At 43.4% G+C, this 18,859-nt stretch overlaps 1 protein-coding gene across 1 annotated transcript in view; it reads right to left on the bottom strand.

Moving 5' to 3' along the window:
* REXO1 (RNA exonuclease 1 homolog) overlaps window positions 1-18,859 on the bottom strand; it is a 41,484-nt gene that overhangs the window by 14,525 nt on the left and 8,100 nt on the right. The window contains exons 2-8 of the mRNA XM_064469837.1: window positions 11,812-13,595; window positions 8,318-8,419; window positions 5,716-5,914; window positions 4,888-5,051; window positions 2,574-2,711; window positions 1,450-1,573; window positions 262-375 (exon numbers count right to left, since the gene is read on the bottom strand). Coding sequence (XP_064325907.1) covers window positions 262-375; window positions 1,450-1,573; window positions 2,574-2,711; window positions 4,888-5,051; window positions 5,716-5,914; window positions 8,318-8,419; window positions 11,812-13,595 — 2,625 coding nt within the window. The remainder of the gene's footprint in view (window positions 1-261; window positions 376-1,449; window positions 1,574-2,573; window positions 2,712-4,887; window positions 5,052-5,715; window positions 5,915-8,317; window positions 8,420-11,811; window positions 13,596-18,859) is intronic.

Below are 18,859 nucleotides of genomic sequence, written 5' to 3'. Positions count from 1 at the left end.
GATGCTACATCAAAGCCACACGACTACATCAGTGAACTCGTAGCCCAAAGCAGGGAAGTAAGGAAGGTGCTGATCAGAGTGGCGTGCCATTAACCGAGCCACTCTGCAGCACTGTACTGCAGTTAGGTAATAACTCATAACTCTGGCCCACAGATAAATCGCAGCACTTCATGCATCAGCAAGATCCTGCTCTCCCCCGTCACAGCGTTATACCTCCAGCTATAATTTGCAGGTTACAGCCTCACAGGAGCAGGGTCTTACCTGTTAAATCCTCTGCTCTCAAGCTCCCTGACCGGTTTAGAGTAAAGCTTGTCTTAGCAGCAAGCTTCCCTCCCAGAACAGCTTCATGGGACACCACTTTCTTGTTACTTGTCTCTGCAGCGAGAAGAGGGAAGAAAAAACAGGACACAGATCAGGTACCCAGCCGAGCAAGAGTAAGCAACTTCAGTTCTAGAGTTTGGGGCACTATGCATCAGCAAAAGGACTGCATTTATCCTCTTGAATTCTTACTCTGCTCCAGAAATCAGCATGTGTAAGGTGGTGGCCTAGCATTTTCATTCCAGCACTACGGGGAGCTTTCTGTTTGCACTGTCAGCCCACAGCAACTTTAAGGGTAGCATTTTTACAGTTCCCTTGGAAACTCTGGTAGCTCTACCTGCTTACTCAGCACAGCAAGCCTTCCTCCTGACCAAAAGCAAGAGAGGACTAAGCGCAGAAGCAACTCGACCCAGTCATGTTCTGCATGGTGGCATCACCCACCCACAGCGAGCAGCTTTGTTGTTAGGTCTCTGCAGACCAGACTCCCACACTGAATCTTTCAACTTCCTTTAGAAAGGAGCTTCAGAGCTCTAGAATATGCTCAGCACATCAGATAATGGCAGATCGGTGCTTTTTACTAATCATTAACTGGCAGCCCTCTCTTAAAGGCCAGCCTCCCAAGTTCAGCCGCTCTGACTAATGGCTATGAAGGTAATGAAGACAGAGGGGAGAAAAGGGAAGAGACCAGGGAAAAAAATTCAGAAGAACAGCACAAATTGATTGTTTAATGTACCCTCTCGAGAGCCAATAATGAAATGTCTTAACCCTCTTGGCTCCTCTCTTGAAGCTTAATGTGTGTAACATTTCTGTGGTGATGGACGCGTCATTCACTTTGAAGGCATCATGTGAAAGTTACTCCATTAGCAGGGCTTTTCATTTTAAAGAACTTGTGCTAAAAAAAAAAAAATCCATGTGGCATTATCTCCATTTAGGTTCAGACAGCCAAAGCAGCATTGCAGGACTTGCCTCTTGAAGGCCCATTAAAGCTTGCCAGACTAAAAAGCTAACTGGAGTTGTTTGCCTTTCAGCATAATGCTTCTGAGAAATGGGTCTGTCTTTTCAACAAGTTTCTCTCCATGGCTTCTAATCCAAGCAGGGCTCCGATTATTAAACCACAAATGTGGTACGTACTGTTCATACTGGTCGGGGAATTGGGCGCTAGGCTTCGGAGCTTCTTTAAGGTGTTCACTGCCACATTCAGGTAGATGTTGCGACTGGTGCTACGTTCATAAGCCACCTTCTCTTCTGACAGAGCCTGCAAACAATGCAATTCATTACTACATACTCTTTCCACTACTGCTTTTGGAGGAAAAAAAATGTTTGGCTCTTAAAATACAGAATCCAGGTATGATCGCAAAAAAAAATTGCCTGTCAAGGAATCAAGTAATAAAGTGGAACATGGCAAATATTTACTGGTTCTGGGGCCTGCCTTAGGTGAGTAACAGGAAAAAAAAATAATTGTATTTAAAACAAAGTGCTGGAAGAAGCATTTTCATGTGAAACCTTTGCTGACAGATTAACAAAGCAGTTCTAGAACTGCCTGGGAAAAGGTATTTTCCCCGCTTCAGTGGCAGTGTAAGATTAACTGGCAAGAAAAGGAATTTGGGTCCAAGAAGTGACCGTTTGCCAAACAAACAGGAGCATTCCCCCTAGGGAGCTGTGAAGGTGAAACCCCACAAACGAAATCCTCATGGCACCTGCTTTGGTTACAACACACCACACAATGTCCCATATTTACCCAACTAACATTAATGGCTAAAGTTTTCCAATAAAGCGCATTACATTCTCAACTCTGCTTTTGGAAATCCTACTCTATTATTCCCTACTGCTAGAAGGCTCCTTAAAAGCCTCACAGTGCATAAGCAGCAAGTTTTACCAATTACATCTACCTTAGACACTTACCTCTGCTGAACACTTAGATTCCAGGTGGTGTTTGCTGCTGTACCAGAGAAAAAGGCCTTTCTGTACAACTTGACCATAACACACATTCCCCTACGTCCCTCTTCTGGGGTTATTAAAAAGATCACTCATGCTTTCCGAATGAAGGGAAAGATGGGATTTCCTACTGGAAACCCCCACTGGAATTACACTTGCTGTTGCCCAGTTTGGAATTATTTAATGCCAGTCTCCTCTACAGGGTTGTATGTGGATAGGAGAGTTTTCTGGGCTTGCTGCAGTTTTAGGTTTTAGCCAAGGTAGAGGATGTTATTCTCTGCTGCAGACTTTATTCATAAGCAGCAAGCATCAGTACAGACCTTGTCAAATGCTTCCTGGGAGGAACGGCAGAATTTCAGGCACTCATCAATGAAGAGATTGAGATATCTTTGACGAATGTTTGTTGGGACTTTAGCACCAAATTCTGTGGTAATAACAGGCCTCTGTAAGCTGGCACTCTAGAGGTGAGACAGAGAGAAAGAGGCTATTCAGGGTTTAAGTAGTATGTTGCCTTGAGAATCTCACATTTCTGCTATGTTAGTGGCATGACTTCCTTTCTGAAAATCTGCCCAAAGCTAAATATAACGTGCATCGTTTTTAGTACTAAAAACACCACTTGAAGCTTTTGTGCCACTTTTAATATTTGTACTTCAAAACACAACCATGTTTCATTATGCAACTCATCCAGCAGCCAAGGACTCCCAGTGGCATTAGTCACAACAGCACGTTTACACATACAAGCATTCCAGACCATGAAAATAATGACATTTACATTAGGAGATTCAAGATTAGCATGATACCAAGCCCCACGCTTGGACTTGGAGCTGTGAACACATGACACCAGTTATGTGCATGACAGACATGGTTTTCTCTTCAGCACTCTGGTGTGAAGAGAGAACGGGAGGCCCACCCCTGCCAGGCTGGCAGCCAGCTAAATCATCACGCTTTCTGTGGGATTCCTGTAACTTTACTGCATTGAGGTTTTTCTTCCTTTTCTAATGCCAATCATGATGCTCCTGAAAGGATTTCCCCCTTAAATTGAATGACACCTTCATGCATAAAAACTACATGTTGGACCAACCGAGTTACGATCTACCACTGCAGTTTTCCATTTAACACCAGTTTATTCACCAAATCAACAAAATTTGCCTCTTTTTTGGAGAGGAAACCGTTTGTTCACCTCTAAAGCACCCAACTGTTTTGTCAGTCCTTCTCCATCCCACCCAAGAGATATCCATAAACCAAACCATCTGATGCAATTTGTAATAAAAAGACCTCTATAGAAGATATGAGCGCATTCGAAGGGGAGCAACTAGTCCTATTTCAATGGAAAGAATGCTCATGAGATTGCCACTTTGATGCCCTGTTCAAGGGGCATTTTCATTATTTCATTCATCATTTTCATTATTACATAAGAAAAAATATATTATATGTATTTTCTAACTTCTAATATGATACCCTTAAGCACCTCTGTAACACTGGTAAATATTTTATCCCTTCAGTGGTTCTTTTATTTTTGATCAGCTTCAAATGATGTTACTATGGTGGCTTTTTGGGTGGGGAAGGAAGAAAATGACTTTTCACTCCTACAGAAGTAATCAGAGCATGTTATGATATATCTTGATACACAATATCATCAGTAAAGAAAGATATCTTTAATCAAGTCCTGGCACTAACCACATTCCTTGCCATCCACTCCAGCAAACAGCTTCTTATGCCATCCACACGCTGCTACATGAGGAACTCTGTTCTGAACTGTCTCAGCGAGTAACATGTTCCCCAGTGCTCATGGGGAAAAGGAGGGACTTATTTGCTAAGGAACTCATCCCAAAAGTCCCCAAAGGCTGGGCAGGTATCCTAGGGCAGGGGCTGGGAAGAGAGTTTTTCCCTCAAATATTAACAGCAGCATTAAGTTTAAATGATCCCATTTTAACTACTAGGCTCTTTTCATTAGTGCCCAACAACAGGCCAAGGGGCAACGGGCACAAGTTGGAACACGGGAAGTTCCACCTGAACATGAGGACAAACCCCTTCCCTGTGCGGGTGCCAGAGCAGGGGCACAGGCTGCCCAGAGAGGCTGTGGGGTCCCTTCCCTGGAGACATTCACCCCCCGCCTGGACGCGGCCCTGTGCCCCTGCTCTGGGTGTGCCTGCTCAAGCAGGGGGTGGGATAGGATGAGCTCCAGAGGCCCCTTCCAACCTCCACCATTCTGTGATTCTGTGATATAGGTCACTGTGGGACATTATTCATAACCACCCTCCTCAGCATAGCCCACAAAGCCCAGAAGGACATTAATCCAGCCATGCCTTTTGAACACGAGAGGCTCCAAGTCCCTGAGAAAAAACAGCTACACACCTAGCCAGACAGCACAACAGAAGACTCAAACTGAAGATGAGTGATCAATATTCAAAGAGATCAGAGTAGCACTTAAGTATTTCTATCTTTTTAAGCTCCTACCCCTCAAGTGTTTAATTTTTAATACAATGCTATCAAAGAAAACCACAGGAAAAAACAAACCCATTTAATCAACCTAATCAAAACACCGCTCTTCAGAGAGTGCTTAGTTCAGAGCAGCACAGTTAAACATATCTCCCTCAATGGGGAATGACCAGAAAGACTTCAAATTTCCCTTACCTGTAATGAGGGAACATGTGCTATCCTTTTGGGCACAATGGTGCTGGTGGTCTTTGAAGCCATCCCAGCTAAGGTGCAAGCCTTCAGAGAAAGGGTGGATGCTTCAGAGTCATTGGAAGGTGTGACACTCCTGCCAGCCACAGTCATCTTACCACTCATGAGGCCTGCAAGAAACAGAAAACACATTTAGGTAGAAATCCTATCACTGGGCTTCGAGTTGCCAGAATAAGCTTAGTATAAAAGGCCCATGCTGCAAGCTGTGACTTTTTCAAATGGAAGTCTCCAAAGGGATACAAGTCAGGTAATTTTACCACCTTCCAGGCAAGGATGAAGGAACCTTCCAGCAGGAAACGTGCCTCGTTTCTGTTTGTTTAGGGGTAACTGAGTCAGCAGAGTTTAAAGAGGTAACCCTGTCAGCTATAGTGCCCTAACTGCCCATCACGTCAGCTCTGAGTGCTTCCAACTACAAAAGGATACCAAGGAGCGTTAATTACTACTTCCCTTCTGCCTGTGCCGCCTCTGAAGGTTTGGCTGGAAGAGCGAATGAGGAGCAAACACACTCCAAGGAAGAAAAGAAAAAGAACAGGCTGAAGCAAGGGAGGCTGCGTGAGACAGACAGGGGAACAGGGGTATACATCTAGTCTGTTGCTTTTCAGAACAGGATGGAATTTCTCAGGAGAAAGACCTTCCACCGGTCACTATCAGAAAAGTCATGGCCAATGCTACACGTCTCCTGATAGCTTCACATCTGCTCAGAAGTTTAAACAGATGCCAGCATGTTTCAACATGGGGGAGGACAGGACATCAAACACAACACTGCTGGCTTACTTTGTTTGGCTGCTGTGGAAAGGGCTGCATTTGGCACGTGAGCAATCCTCTTTTCTCCTGGCAAGAAGAGAGAGGCCTTTTGAACAGCCACAGCCAGCTGTGCTGCCTGCTGCTGAGCCAGCTGGATCCTCTGGTAACAGACCTCTTGAGCGGCGGGGGGACGGTATGGCCGGACTACGGGCTTGCTCGGGACCTCTGCCTGCACAGACAAAAAGTTTTAGAGCCAGCATGCTTGCCTGCTCAATCCCCACCCTCTGGCTTCCATTCACCTAAGAAAAGTCTCTTTTCCTCAACCCCTCTCTGTTAGCAAATCCAGGGTTTTGAGAGAAGATCCCAATCGTCTTCCAGAACAAAATATTTAGTCACCCACTAAAAAACATGACATTAATGACTCACCCTCAGGCAAGGCCTTCCAGCACTCCGGCATGTTCCTAAATTGGTAGGTGGTATTTGAACTGCGTGTTTAATGGCATGATGTTCCCCATCACTGCGCCTAACCCACTTCTGGACTCTGTCAATACTCTCAGCTCTACAGTCTTGTGCTAGAAAATTAATCTACCCCCATGCTGCCTACTGCATGCTTCTTTAGTTTATATTGCAATGAAAAAAAACCAACCAACTATTCTCCATTCCCCTTTGCCACATGATGCTGAGTTTTACAGCTCTCTCCCTGTCTTTCCCATGCTGAAGAACAACCAGTGCCATCTACCCTTGCAGCAGCTCCCCACCTCTCAGCAGCCTTGTTTCAGGTCTCTAGTTCCTGTAGCTACTTAAAAGTCTCACATATATTTATGGAATTAGAGCATTACATAAACTGAGCACTGAATTTTAAACAGGCTCTGCCCCTGCCCACTTCTAGAGGCATTTCACTGCTTCAGCCATTACTAGCACAAACAAGTTACACATGCATTTCCTTTGATGTCCAAATTTAGGTTGCAGGAAAGGTGCCAGAAATTATGCCAGCAAAGAGAGTTTTCTAGCAGCAGAAGTACAAGAGAAGCAGCAGGAGTACAAAATTCTCCACACTACTTAATAACCTTTAAAATGTGAGAAACAGGCCTTCCCTCCTGAAATTTCTTCAGAGAAGGCTGCGCTCATGCAGCCCATGTGTAACGTGGCATTTCTGAGACCGCAAATTGGGGGCAAGCTGGCACCTCCTGCATTACTGGTCTCTGATGCTGACACCAGCTTCTGGATACCAAACTGAGTGCAGTCAGCCATTAAATCATAATTACAGACTTCCGAGCAGGACAGGACACTCATTTTCTGCCTCACCTTCAATTCCTTTGGCCCACCATTTCCCCAGCAACTAAACTGGAACTCAGCTCCCTCCCCTTCTGCTTGCTCAGTACTTAAGTTATAAATCACAAGGAAGACTGAGCAAATATTTGATTTGAAGGGACATGGCAAAGCACGAGCCTCAACACTGCGCGTAAAAGCAGCAGTTCAGGTCTTATAGCACCTCCTGAACAGACTTGGCAGCAGCGCCAAGCTGAGATATCCCAGGGGACGCACATCCCGTTGCACCCTCACAGAGGCTGCTGATGAGCGCACCAGATCAGCTCTGCCCATGCAATGGCTGTGCTGGGGCTCACATCTTTGGAAAGCATTTTGGGATCAGCTGTCACATTAAGAAAATGCATTTAAAAGATTTGTACATGCCTAAAAGGCACCTATTTACAATAAATATTTGAGTTAATGAATTTCCAACCCATTTGTCTTTTATCTCTTCACTTTGGAAGAAAGGGCCCTTATCAAAATGCATGAACTGGCTGAAGATATGTAGTTAAATAAAAACACATGGTATTGACCTCAGGGCTTCAAATTATTAAAAGCAAAGAAACCTTTTCTAGGCAGAGAGGAAAGGAAGAACAATTAATTTGGACTACCCAGCTCAAATCAGTGCATAAGCCTCCACTCTTATCCTGCTGGAACATAAAACTGACTAATCTGTGCTGAGCACCTGGAGGGAAACACATTAAACCCTCAGAGAAAACATGAATTAAAATCCCAGTGAGAAAGAAATTTTAAAAAAATCAGAGTTGTCTTCCTTGTCTTTTTTTTAATCTTCTCCTCTGTATTTAAAGTATTTTCACAACTGTGAAAGAAGAATATCAAACAAGATATTGTTGATATCTTGGCTGATTCAGAACAGATACGAGGTAATGGTTTTAAACATCTGAGAATTCCTACAGCTATCTTTTAGGTCCACAAGACAAAGAAAAGTACCGTCAGACACAGACTGACCTTGTGTCTGGCTAATTTTTATCTAAGTGATTGAATGAAGCTATACTGTAGAAAGATGAACACCTTAATTTATCCCAATGTGTTACAAGGTACAGAATCCATTTACTCTTCCAAAGCTCACCCTTGGTTTTATGAAAGTTTATTAGAGTTTTGCTGCCATTTGTAACAGATGCCTAACCATGTTTTTCAAAAATCAGAAAGGAGATGAAAGAAATCTGACATAGACGGATTCCAGTGCAAACGACACATATGCTACTGCCTGAACCTGGGACTGCATCATTTTCCAGTGTTGTAACAGGACAGAAAATCCTCACTTTAAAGAATCTAAACTTTTGCTTCTAAAAGCTGCACTTACATTTCCTTGTTTGACAAGATGAGAGATCCTTCTTTTTTGGCCAGGAAACAAGGTAGTTAAATTATCTTCTGTCTTTTCTTCATTCCCTTCCTCTCTGGATAGCTGAAACACAAAAGAACAAACTTCCAAAACTGAATAGACTTGAAGATCCCTCTCAATGAGGAAACCTGAAAAGTCTCCTTTTGGCTTAACAGAAAGTCCTCGCAGGTGACAGGTGAGAACAACATGTGCTCAGCTGCCAAACTTCTAAAACAAACCTCGACTGGAACCCAAGAGCCACCAGTGAAGCCAGCGAACAGCAGCGTGACAGTTCCCACCCAAGCAGTCGCTCCACAAGCTGTGCACTAGGCAGCACTGGCATGATTCAGGACAGCCCCCACCTGACACAAGAGCCTTGAGCACCCTTCTCCTGCCAGCTGCTCACACACCTCGCCTTTCATGGCATTCTTAAAATCCAGGGGGGTTTGGTTTTTTTGGTGGTGGGTTTTTTTTTTTTTTGTTTGGTTTGTTCCCCCCCCAAGAACTTAGGAGCTGACTCATTTCTGCCCTTGTGTAACATGCTGCCAGAGCAGGTCCCACAAACCTGCTTGACACCAAACCACGGTGCCCCCACTCCATGTTTAGGGAAACACTTCTCTGCAGTTTTACCCACAGCCATATCTGCAGAAAGGCTGCGGTGACAAATCCCCAGGTCACACACTTGTACGGCCAGAAACCCAGGAAGAAGTAACAGCACCTCTCCAGCTAAAGCTACTTCTGAGCTAACATCTCGGACTTGCTGCTGGGGGAAACCACTTTAAAGCCTTCTTTGAATTTGACTTGGCTGTTCTTTTATACAAAACACGCTTCGCAAGTTTATTTTACAAAACTCTAGCTGCTCTCCAGTCAATCTTGCTTTCAGTTTTCCAACACAACCCCTGGCAAAGCTCTGAGCAGAGGCAAAGTTGACAATCTCTTAGAAATTCAGCGCCAGAGCTGAAGGCTGGATTTGGGGATGAGCTCAGGCTCCACTTGGGTTGCGCTTGTGTTTGTCACCACAAGGGCATTCTGGATGAGCACTTCACACTGAATCACTTCGCTCTCTAGGAACTCGGTAAGTCTGTTAATTCAGTTACATGCCCAATAAGCTCTCTCACAAAGCAATCCTTCACAGTGGAAAAGTACCGCACTGCCCACATGTATCTCTTCCCTTGGGACTAGGACATTACTGAGACCAAATGACGTGGGCTCCATCTATGAAGTTATTCCTCAAACAAAAAAATTCCCCGTGACCAATCCTACATGCCAGAAATGCAGCGGGGAAGCAGGTACCTACTTACAAACACCTACCTCGCAAAGGACCCCTCTGCTGCAATGCTCTTGTTCCTCCCTTTCCAAAACAGGGGGAAATTAAAATTTTAGTTCAGGGATATAAGGTAAAGCACGTGAAAAGGAAACACGTGGCTGCTGACAGCTGAACATTGCCACTCTGCTGGAATTAACTGTTTGCAGTGAGTGGCAGCCCCTGGTTCAGCACTTTTTGAATTCAGTCCATTTTGAACCATCGTATTTGGAGAGCTCTAAATGGATTAGTATTTCCCACTATAGGTTGCGTGCCCTTATAGTACTTTCACTTAAACCAGGCAATTTGAAGAAACAAAGCCAAAGATAAAGAGCTCATTCTTAGCTTGGAATTACACTAAACACTGAAGAAAGCAAGCTGAATTTTAAACAAGCAAAATCAAGTAATGCTTAATAGTTCAGAAGGAAATCATTATACACAACTGCTTTATACAGTTTCTTCTACCGAGGTATTTCATAGAAGTGTAAAAAAGGTCTTTACTTGTCAGGAACACAGACTTATCTCAGAACAGATCGGGGACATTATTCCAACATGGAGTTCAGCAAAACATTTTAATAGTCCAGCTATTCTTTTCAAAAGATGAGCTCTCCTCCCCACACTGCAGATCCTGGCTCGCTTTGCCCTCCACATACAGTCATGAATGGAAGAATTTTGTTCACAGCCACTTCGCCCAACCAACTAACAAAAGCCTGAAAACCAGCACCAATTCCTGATGCCATCTTTAGAACAAAAGTCAATAAACAACCACACCAGGAGAAATTGGCTTTCCACCATGCAGTCGCCTGGTTCCTGCTGCACTCACCCTGCCCCTCCTTCAGATCAATAACCCCAAAGGGAGCCTCACTGTGTCTGAAGGGGTCTAAACTGGAACACACTAGAAGCCCTGACAGAGTCCCAGTACCTCCATTATCTTTGGGACACAGGATAGCTGCAGCTGAAGCCACTAACTCCTTGGACAGGCGCTCTTGGCCTTTGGCCCTCCCATTCCCCTGCACACAGAGGGCACCTGATTTTGTCCCCTTGCCCCACTAAGCCTCCCAGGTAATACAGCTGACTCAGCCACCCTGATATCTCCTCACAGCAGTCACATGTACCAGACAGATAACCCTACAGACTGGTTTGGGGTATTTTCTCAATGTTGCCAAATTTGTCACCTTATTCTTTTATTTAAAGCGCTCTCCAATCCAATTCCCTGAACACCTGCTCTGTACACAAGCAAAACCATCCCAACCAGAAAACCTGGGCATGCTGGGTTGGACAGCAAGTCAAACAATCCTGCCCATGCACAGGCAGCTGATCCCGGGATCCGGGCTTTGCTCTTGCTGCCCAGTTGAACTCACATGTCAGAAGATGAAGGATGAGTTTTGTCTGCTCCTACTTCCCTGCCTCAGAGGCTGTTGGGATCACTGCCAGCAGCCGCTTTCTTTTACAGCGGCCTTTTACACTTGCTCCATTCTGTTTTAATCTTGGAAAATGAGGGTCTTGCATCCTCTAAGGACCACCTCACAGTCACTGGCAGAAGCCTTTTTATGTAAATGCTGTCTTTTTACCTCCTTATTCTGAAACCCCTTGTACCTTTTGAAGAAATTTTGCCCTCCATTTATTTGCACCACCTACAAGGTATCCAGAGATCCTCACAAAATATCTGCAGTACGCATTTAAAATAGGAAGCAGTAATTTGGGAAGTCTCCAGTGTCCAGTGCCAACTACGACGACTTACTTGCACCAACACATTATCCTGGTTCTACCAGCTGCTACATTCCTTAAACTACACTGCAACAAGAAGGGATCATCCAGATTAGCAAACTTGAATTAGCTTTGGAACACCCACAATGTACTCCCTGGAGCCTCTCCTCCAGCCATCCAGGCCACCATGGTTCTTAGGCCAGGTGGAGACAGAAGTAACCGATAAACCTGGAAGCTAAAGGCCTTCCACACAAAAGGTAATCAAACCCTTACATTTCACAGCAGCTTTTAATCCAGCAGGTAAATTCAGGTACAAACTCTTCAAAGCACTCTGTCATCACAAGGATGACATTCTTCAAACACATGGAGGCTCCCTCTGTAGCCCTCTTCAGCTACTTGAAATAAGCAACACCACTAAACTAAACATTTAGATGTGAGGGAACCAACCAACCCAAACCAGCATTACCTGTTTCCCCAGCCTTCCCTTGTCTTCAGTTTTCACATCTGTAGATTCATTAAAAATCCTGAGACACTCTTCCATTGTATCTGACTCAAAGTCCACATCTTTCTCAAGGATGGAATAATCAATGTCATCAGATGTTGAGGAAGATGATGATGACTTTGACAACTTAGAGTGCTTCACTTTCTTTGTCCCTTCATTTTCACTCTCAGAGTCTGAACCACAGTCATCACCATCCGAGTCCGAGCTCACATCAAGTAGTGTGGGTGGCAAAGGCTGGCCTTTGTCATCATCATCTCCACTCTCATCGCCAAACAGGTCAACATGACTCAAGCTCTGCTGCTTCCAACCCTTCTTTGGATCTCCTTTTTCTGTAGAACTGACCTTTTCTTTCTTTCGCTCTAGTGCTGGAGTCTTGGTCTCTTTCTCTTTGTTTTTACGATCACAGGTTTCTTTACCATTTTTCATATCAGCTGTTTTCAGCTTGGAATCTTTCTTGCTGCTCCCCAGCTTCTCTGTACTAGAGCATTTGACAACACCCTCGCTCTTGTTTTTCCCTGAACTACTGCTGGTGGACTTAGATTTTTCTTTATTAAGCCCATCTACTTTTTCTGACTTTTGTTTTTCAGGTTTCTTTAAATTCCCATCAGTTTTCACTTTGACACTTTTATCTTTGCAGTTTTCCTCTTCGTTCTTGGTTTTTAATTTTTCTTCTTTCTTGAGCATTTTGTCTTTCTCTGTATTTTTACTTTTCTCCTTCTTACCAACCTCACTGAGGCCAGGTGTTTTACTGACATCTGATTTCTTCCTTTTTGTTTTGTCTTTTGAGTCTTTGTTTCTATTTTCAATTTCCTGGTCATTCCTACCAGAACATGATTTTGCTGCTTTTGCATTCTTGTCTGATAAGTTTTTGGCAAGATTTTTCTGTGGGCTTGGAAGTTCTTCCATGTCATATTGTGGTGCCGCTTCTTTGCTATCCTGGGAAGCAAAGTCATCCAGTTTGGTGCTCTGCTCTTTGTTGGATAACCCGTCATTTGATTCACTTTCAGAACCAGCTTTTGATTGTGAACTAACAGAAGTTGGCTTGTGTTCCACATCAGCCTCATCTTCAGAGGAAGAGAACCTGGCACACACTCCATAGTCATCAGCTACTTCACAGAGCTTCTTTCGCAATGGAGAATAGGATTCCTCATAACTAGACACCCTACCCCTTTTAGACCCCTTTGGCTCCTTTGTTGTAGCTTTGCTCAAAAGCCTGGCTGAGTAATTTGAAAGTGGGTCATACTCCAAGTCTGTAGAAGGCTTAGAGTCATCGATCACATATTTATTGCTAGTGACAGTGATACTATATTTTTTATTCTGTACTACAGCCTTGGGAACATATTCCAATGAGCTACCTTTAGATCGGGAAGTACCCAAAGTGTATTTACTTGACCAGCTAGCAGCAGCGAGAGGCATAGGGTTGTAGTCTGAGTTATTATTAAAGTTGTAACTACCCAGATTATATTCTAAGGAGGTAAATGAATCATTTTGTGTCCCAGCAGCTGACACAGGTGTATTTGAAATGAGCGAGGAGGCCTCTGAAGCACTGAAGTCCTTCGTCGTTCCTAGCAGCTCCTCATACTTTTTCTGCTCTCTCTCAACTTCATTTTTGACTGCCTCAATTGCTTTGTTGACCAGCTCCAGCTCCAGAATACCAGGTGCCACATCTGTAATGTCAGCCAGAGAACCATCCTCTGCCTCCAGCGAGGGCCTTGGAAGCTCTGGATTGTAGGGATCATACCCTCGTTCTGTAAAAGAGAAGGAAAAAATAATTTACTGCCAGCAATTTAGGTAAAATCTTCTTTGGAGTAAAATTTAAAAAAGGTCTTTTTAAGGTCTGTTCTTATCAAAACCCAATACTGAAAGACACCACCAAAAGCCATGCTCTCATCACCACAGAACAGATGTTGGATACCAAAAGCCACTAGTGACATTCTCTGGCCAGTGGCAGGTCTGTGGCTAGACTAGATTTTACAAACTATTCCTGCACCTTAAGGACTAAAGATCTCTTAACAGAGTGCTTTTATTTCTCATGGAAAAGCTCCATAAATTAAATTTTCTTTGGGGCACCAAAGAATAATCACTGTATTAGGACCAAGAGGAACTGACTATACACAGAATTATCTGCTTAATCCAACAAAGCAACCAAAGGAGGAAAGAGGATTCCAGTAGAAACACTGTGGATTAGGTTCTCCTTTATTGATGCCAATGAAAGCCTCCAACACTCCTCACAGCTCAGTATTTCTCATGGCAGCTACAGGAAAACCCATCTTATTTGAACTGACAAACTGAGTGCTGCCAACATGAAAAAACTACAGGTCCAAAGGCAACACAACTCAGCCATGCAGAACAACCACCAAGTCAGGAACATTAAACACCCAGAACACCTCATCCTTCAGACATTTGTCTTTTCAGACAAGTCCTTTAGGTGGCCTCTCTTTCACAGGCATTTCTAGGACTACAAACAGAGGATACGCTGTGACCATGCTGCACAACTCTTCCAACCACAGCTCTACAGGAGAGCTTTTGGTGAGTCATGGTCCACCCTATGGAACAATATGGAAATGCTAAAGCAACCCATCCAAGGGACAACGTACAACTGGAGAGTCCGTTAAAGCTCATCTTGTAACGTTCATCTTGAAAAGGACATGGGAGCAGTTGTCACAAGCATAAACGCTCTCTACTTTCTGCCATGGTGTTCCAATCTCTCCCACCTACCTTTCCAACTCATGGTGAAAGGAAGGGACAAGGACATCATTCATGTGTGTGTGCAGAGTGACAGGCACCCTGCTTGCCAAAGATCAGGCAGGAAAATAACTTCTCCTTGAAAAATTAGACTAGTAATGGGGGAACCCAGCAATCAAGTTGATAACTGCATTTAGCAGGCTAACAGAAGCTACAGGTAAGTTAAGGGCTGCTTTTTCACCTTGAACAGTTTTCAATCCTCATTTTATCATAGTGTGTCTGGATGCTGCTATTCGAGAGAAACTTCTTTCCTAGGATAGTAGTAAAACTGGCTTGCCACCATGAATATGTAGAAGGATAAAACAATAAGCAGAGATAAAAAAGACAGGGAAAAAACCCCAACCTCTCAGGTCTATCAGGGATGAAAGAATTTCTTCTAACAGCCAGAAACCACCAGTGTTTACAGGATTCATTTCTACCATTCTCACAAGACTGAATTTTTTCTTACTTTTTTTTTTTTTGAGAGGATCCATGAATGCATGGCTCCCTTTGGTAATAAGAAAAGAACCTGCCTAGCAGTTGGCAGAACTGGCCTCCAAGCAAGCAGAATAATGGAGACTGGGTTAAAATAAAGGCAGTGGTTTCATAAAACACTTTTTACCCCCTTGGGTCTGCAAAGGCTTTTTTCCAAACCAATTAGCTCCTGATTGAGCAGGGACTCCAGGTGATCAGAGCGTGATGTCACCATCTTCCAAAGAACAGTCTGAGCTGTGGTCAGGATCAGAAATGTGGGGGAAAAGGAACAAGGTGATATATTTCTATAACTAACTCCCCCTCCACCTATTACAAAGTGCTTTACAACTAAGACACAACAAGCATTTCCAGAACAAGCATCTGTGCTTCCCCATTAAAATGCCCAAGCACAGCTCACACCCTGGGGAAGAGAGGGAGGGTGAAGGTAGCAAACCAGAGCATCTCAGCAGATAGCGTACACTGGACAGACCAATATCCAGAGCCTCATTAGAAAAAGAAACCATGAAGAAATGCAGGTGACTAGGGAAAAACATCTAGGAACAAACCTAGATGCAAAGAGCATCATCGTCAAGACTAGTATATATAAACAGATTATCAAAATAATTAGGTATGAAGACTAGCCTAACAGCTGACAAAGAACAGAGAGCCCTCCACACCCACCACCTCATTTCTCACCACTTTGTGAAACATCAGCTCCACAGTGGTAGAGAAGACCAGTGCAGTGAAGTCTGGAGGAGTCAGCTATCACCCCCTAACTCAGGAACAGAGACCTAAAATTTAACACAAGCATTTTTAAGGGAACAGCTGTAAGGCTGGTAGTTTGTGCCGAGGTAAGCATTAGGTGGCCTATAAACAGAGGTGAGAACACAGAGTCTGGATCTAAAGACTTGCCAAAATAAAATAAACCCAAATATACTACCACACACAAAACACCAAACCCCAAACTACACAAAAGACATCTTGTCCATGCAGAAAAACAAACTGTTCTAAACATATCAGGATACAGAGAAAGAAGACGACAACCTAAGCACAGACCTGGTGTCTGATTCTCTGCTATCCATCTACAGCATAAAACTAATTTGCAGATTTTCTTTCAATGGAATGAGCAGATGTAAAAAATACATTATAATCTCTGAGAATGCCAGCAGGCTTTGAGATATCGTCATGAAAGAGCTCTTTTGTAGGCATGTAGAAGGCCTGATTACCCAAGTGCCACTGATCAAAGGCTACCTTTTCCATGAAAGACACTTGTGTAAGTGGGCTCCATGACACTAATCAGGACTGGCACCTTTGGCCATGATGCATTTGCAGATAATGTAGTGGAAACACAAGCAGAAGGGGATTTTATTTATATATTTAAACACACACACATGCATACATATGGAGAGCCATATACACACAAGTCCCCAAAGTCAGAGAAATTAAATGTGCTACCTGAAATCAGGCCACCTTTTCAGACGCCAGACTATACTCCTAGGAACCTCGGAGAAGAAAGGACCTCTGGGAAATTGAGCCCAGTCCCACGCAGGCAGGCACCCACCTACACCCACACCCCCCTTCTTACAACCTGGACACAAGATCCAAAGGAATCTTCTTCAGCTCTTGCCATTTATTCCTCTCCACTTCCAACACTAATATGAACACCCATGGCATAAAGAAAGACTACTACAAGATGAACTACACTGGTTTTGCTATTTCAATATACAAGATGCCTGCAGTATTTCTGCAGAAGCAGAACGAGTGAGAGGCACCACATCATGAAGTAACTCTTTTTGGATGGATGTAAAATCAAGAGACTACACTGTCTTTTGAGAATCACGAGATAATGAGACTTGAAATAACTCCTTATAGGATTGCGAACTCAACTGCTATCAGAACACTCTCGAAAATACATTAATTTGTTAAAATGGTTTGCACCTCAGATGTGAAATAGTCCTTCTGAGATACAAAAAGGTGAAGTTAACATCAACGCTATAAAAAACAAGTTATTAATAATTTACCTAGGACCTCAGCAAACAATTTATTTAACCTAGAACTACTTTGGAATATACCAAAACAAACTGCACTTAAATCAGTCATTTCAGCATGGAGTATACAGAAGTGTAAAACAAGATTATTCCAAAAAAACAAGGTTGATTGTTTTTCTCCTGGTTACAGTCATGTTGGTTCTGGGAAATGAGGCTTCAGTCCTAAGGTGGAGCTGTTTTATTACAGAGCTTCTACAAGCTAGCGACTCCTTGCTGTACACTGGCCTTTCTAGTTTGTGCAACAGAAGGCGGCAGTAAACAAAGGCTGACATTAAATGAATAATGGAAGTACAAGGTCACCTGTTTGATGTTAAAATTTATTTTACAGTGAATCATTCTGGAAAAAAGATGTCTTGTTTGTTTTTTTCTCCCCAAGCACCAGATTAGAACACATACTTCAGATGCTTTAAATACAGAAAAACCCAAATGTATGACGGGTAGTGAGTGGTCATTGTGAAGCTGGGGGTTTTGGAAGGGCAGTCAAGCTCTTGCACGCATGTGGGCATAGATGACAACTATGTTCCTTCAAGATGTAACACAGAGCTGCTAAGCAGCAGCAGCAGCTGCTGCTAAACAGAAGGGAGACAAAAACTAGAAGCTTTCAGATTTACAGCAATTTGGATCTCAGAACAGAAGGGTTTGCTGGCCAAGCTGCAGAGGGGCCAGTGCGGGCCGAAAGGCAGCAAACATCTTCAAGACCCGCTGCTGCTGAAGTCGCCCATTTTCCCGGGTCACCCAGCACTGGCAACAAAAGGTGCATTCATCAGAAGGTGGGGAAGGTGAAAGCTGTTGGGAGAACTCTTTGGAGCGGGGGGGGAGGCATTTTTATTTTAACATCATCAGAAAAACTATGTTGGCTTAATAGCTTCCCGGTGTTTACAGTGCCAGTACTTAGCAAATGGACAACCTTTGCAATTACAGAAAAGTTATCACCATTGGAAAATTATTTTAAGCTTTTCATTTAATGCTTCACAGAAGAGACAGTGGTTTCTCAAGAACAAAACGTTTCAAAAAGGCTTTACCAGCAGGCTGAGTTTTGCTACTCTTCAGAATTAAACAGCACAAAAGAAAAGGCAGTTTTTGGTGCAGAACTTATTCGCAAGTACCCAAAGCAAATTTCCAACAATTAATTTAACAGTAATATCCAACCACTTGGAAATAATTAATACTGAGATTTAAAATAGTACATTTCAAATAATTATCCAGAGTAAATGGGTTAGGAGGGCAGGTAAGAGGAACTAAGAAATGTTTCCTCCACTTTAAATATAACCCTAGTCCTAATGATTTTTTTTCTCCTTCTTTCTCTTTTTAAATACTAAACTTAATTATTAAAATTAAGTTTTAAAAGCCTAGATTAACCTTGTGCTGGTCTAAGAACATAAGGGAAGCAAGGTTTGAGAGGTATCACAGCCAGTCTAGTCCAAGCTGGCCTCTCCCCATGCACCCCACTCCTTCCGTTTGTTACTCCATTGGAGGTATTCGATGCCACAGCATCAAAGCACATCATGAACCAACAAGGTCATTTCTTTAGTGGAAAAAAAGGAAGCAAATACGAGAAAAGAAAGTCTTATATTAGCAAGGCCAAAAAAAGTTTGAACAGTCATCCATCACCCTGTGGTATTTTAAACCTGCTGTGACAAAGCCTGTTGAAGTTCAGGGTATGGTTTCACCAGATGTTGTCGGCCAACCTAAGCGCTCAGTGCCACCGAAGGACAGTTTGGTGTTGAACTGGTTGGCCGGGGTGTTCACTGGAGGGGGTCACAACC

The sequence above is a fragment of the Phalacrocorax carbo genome, chromosome 19 (genome assembly GCF_963921805.1).
Source record: "Phalacrocorax carbo chromosome 19, bPhaCar2.1, whole genome shotgun sequence".
NCBI classification, from domain to species: Eukaryota; Metazoa; Chordata; class Aves; order Suliformes; family Phalacrocoracidae; genus Phalacrocorax; species Phalacrocorax carbo.
The sequence above is the reverse complement of the archived record's forward strand: the minus strand, read 5'-3'. Positions and strand labels throughout refer to the sequence as shown.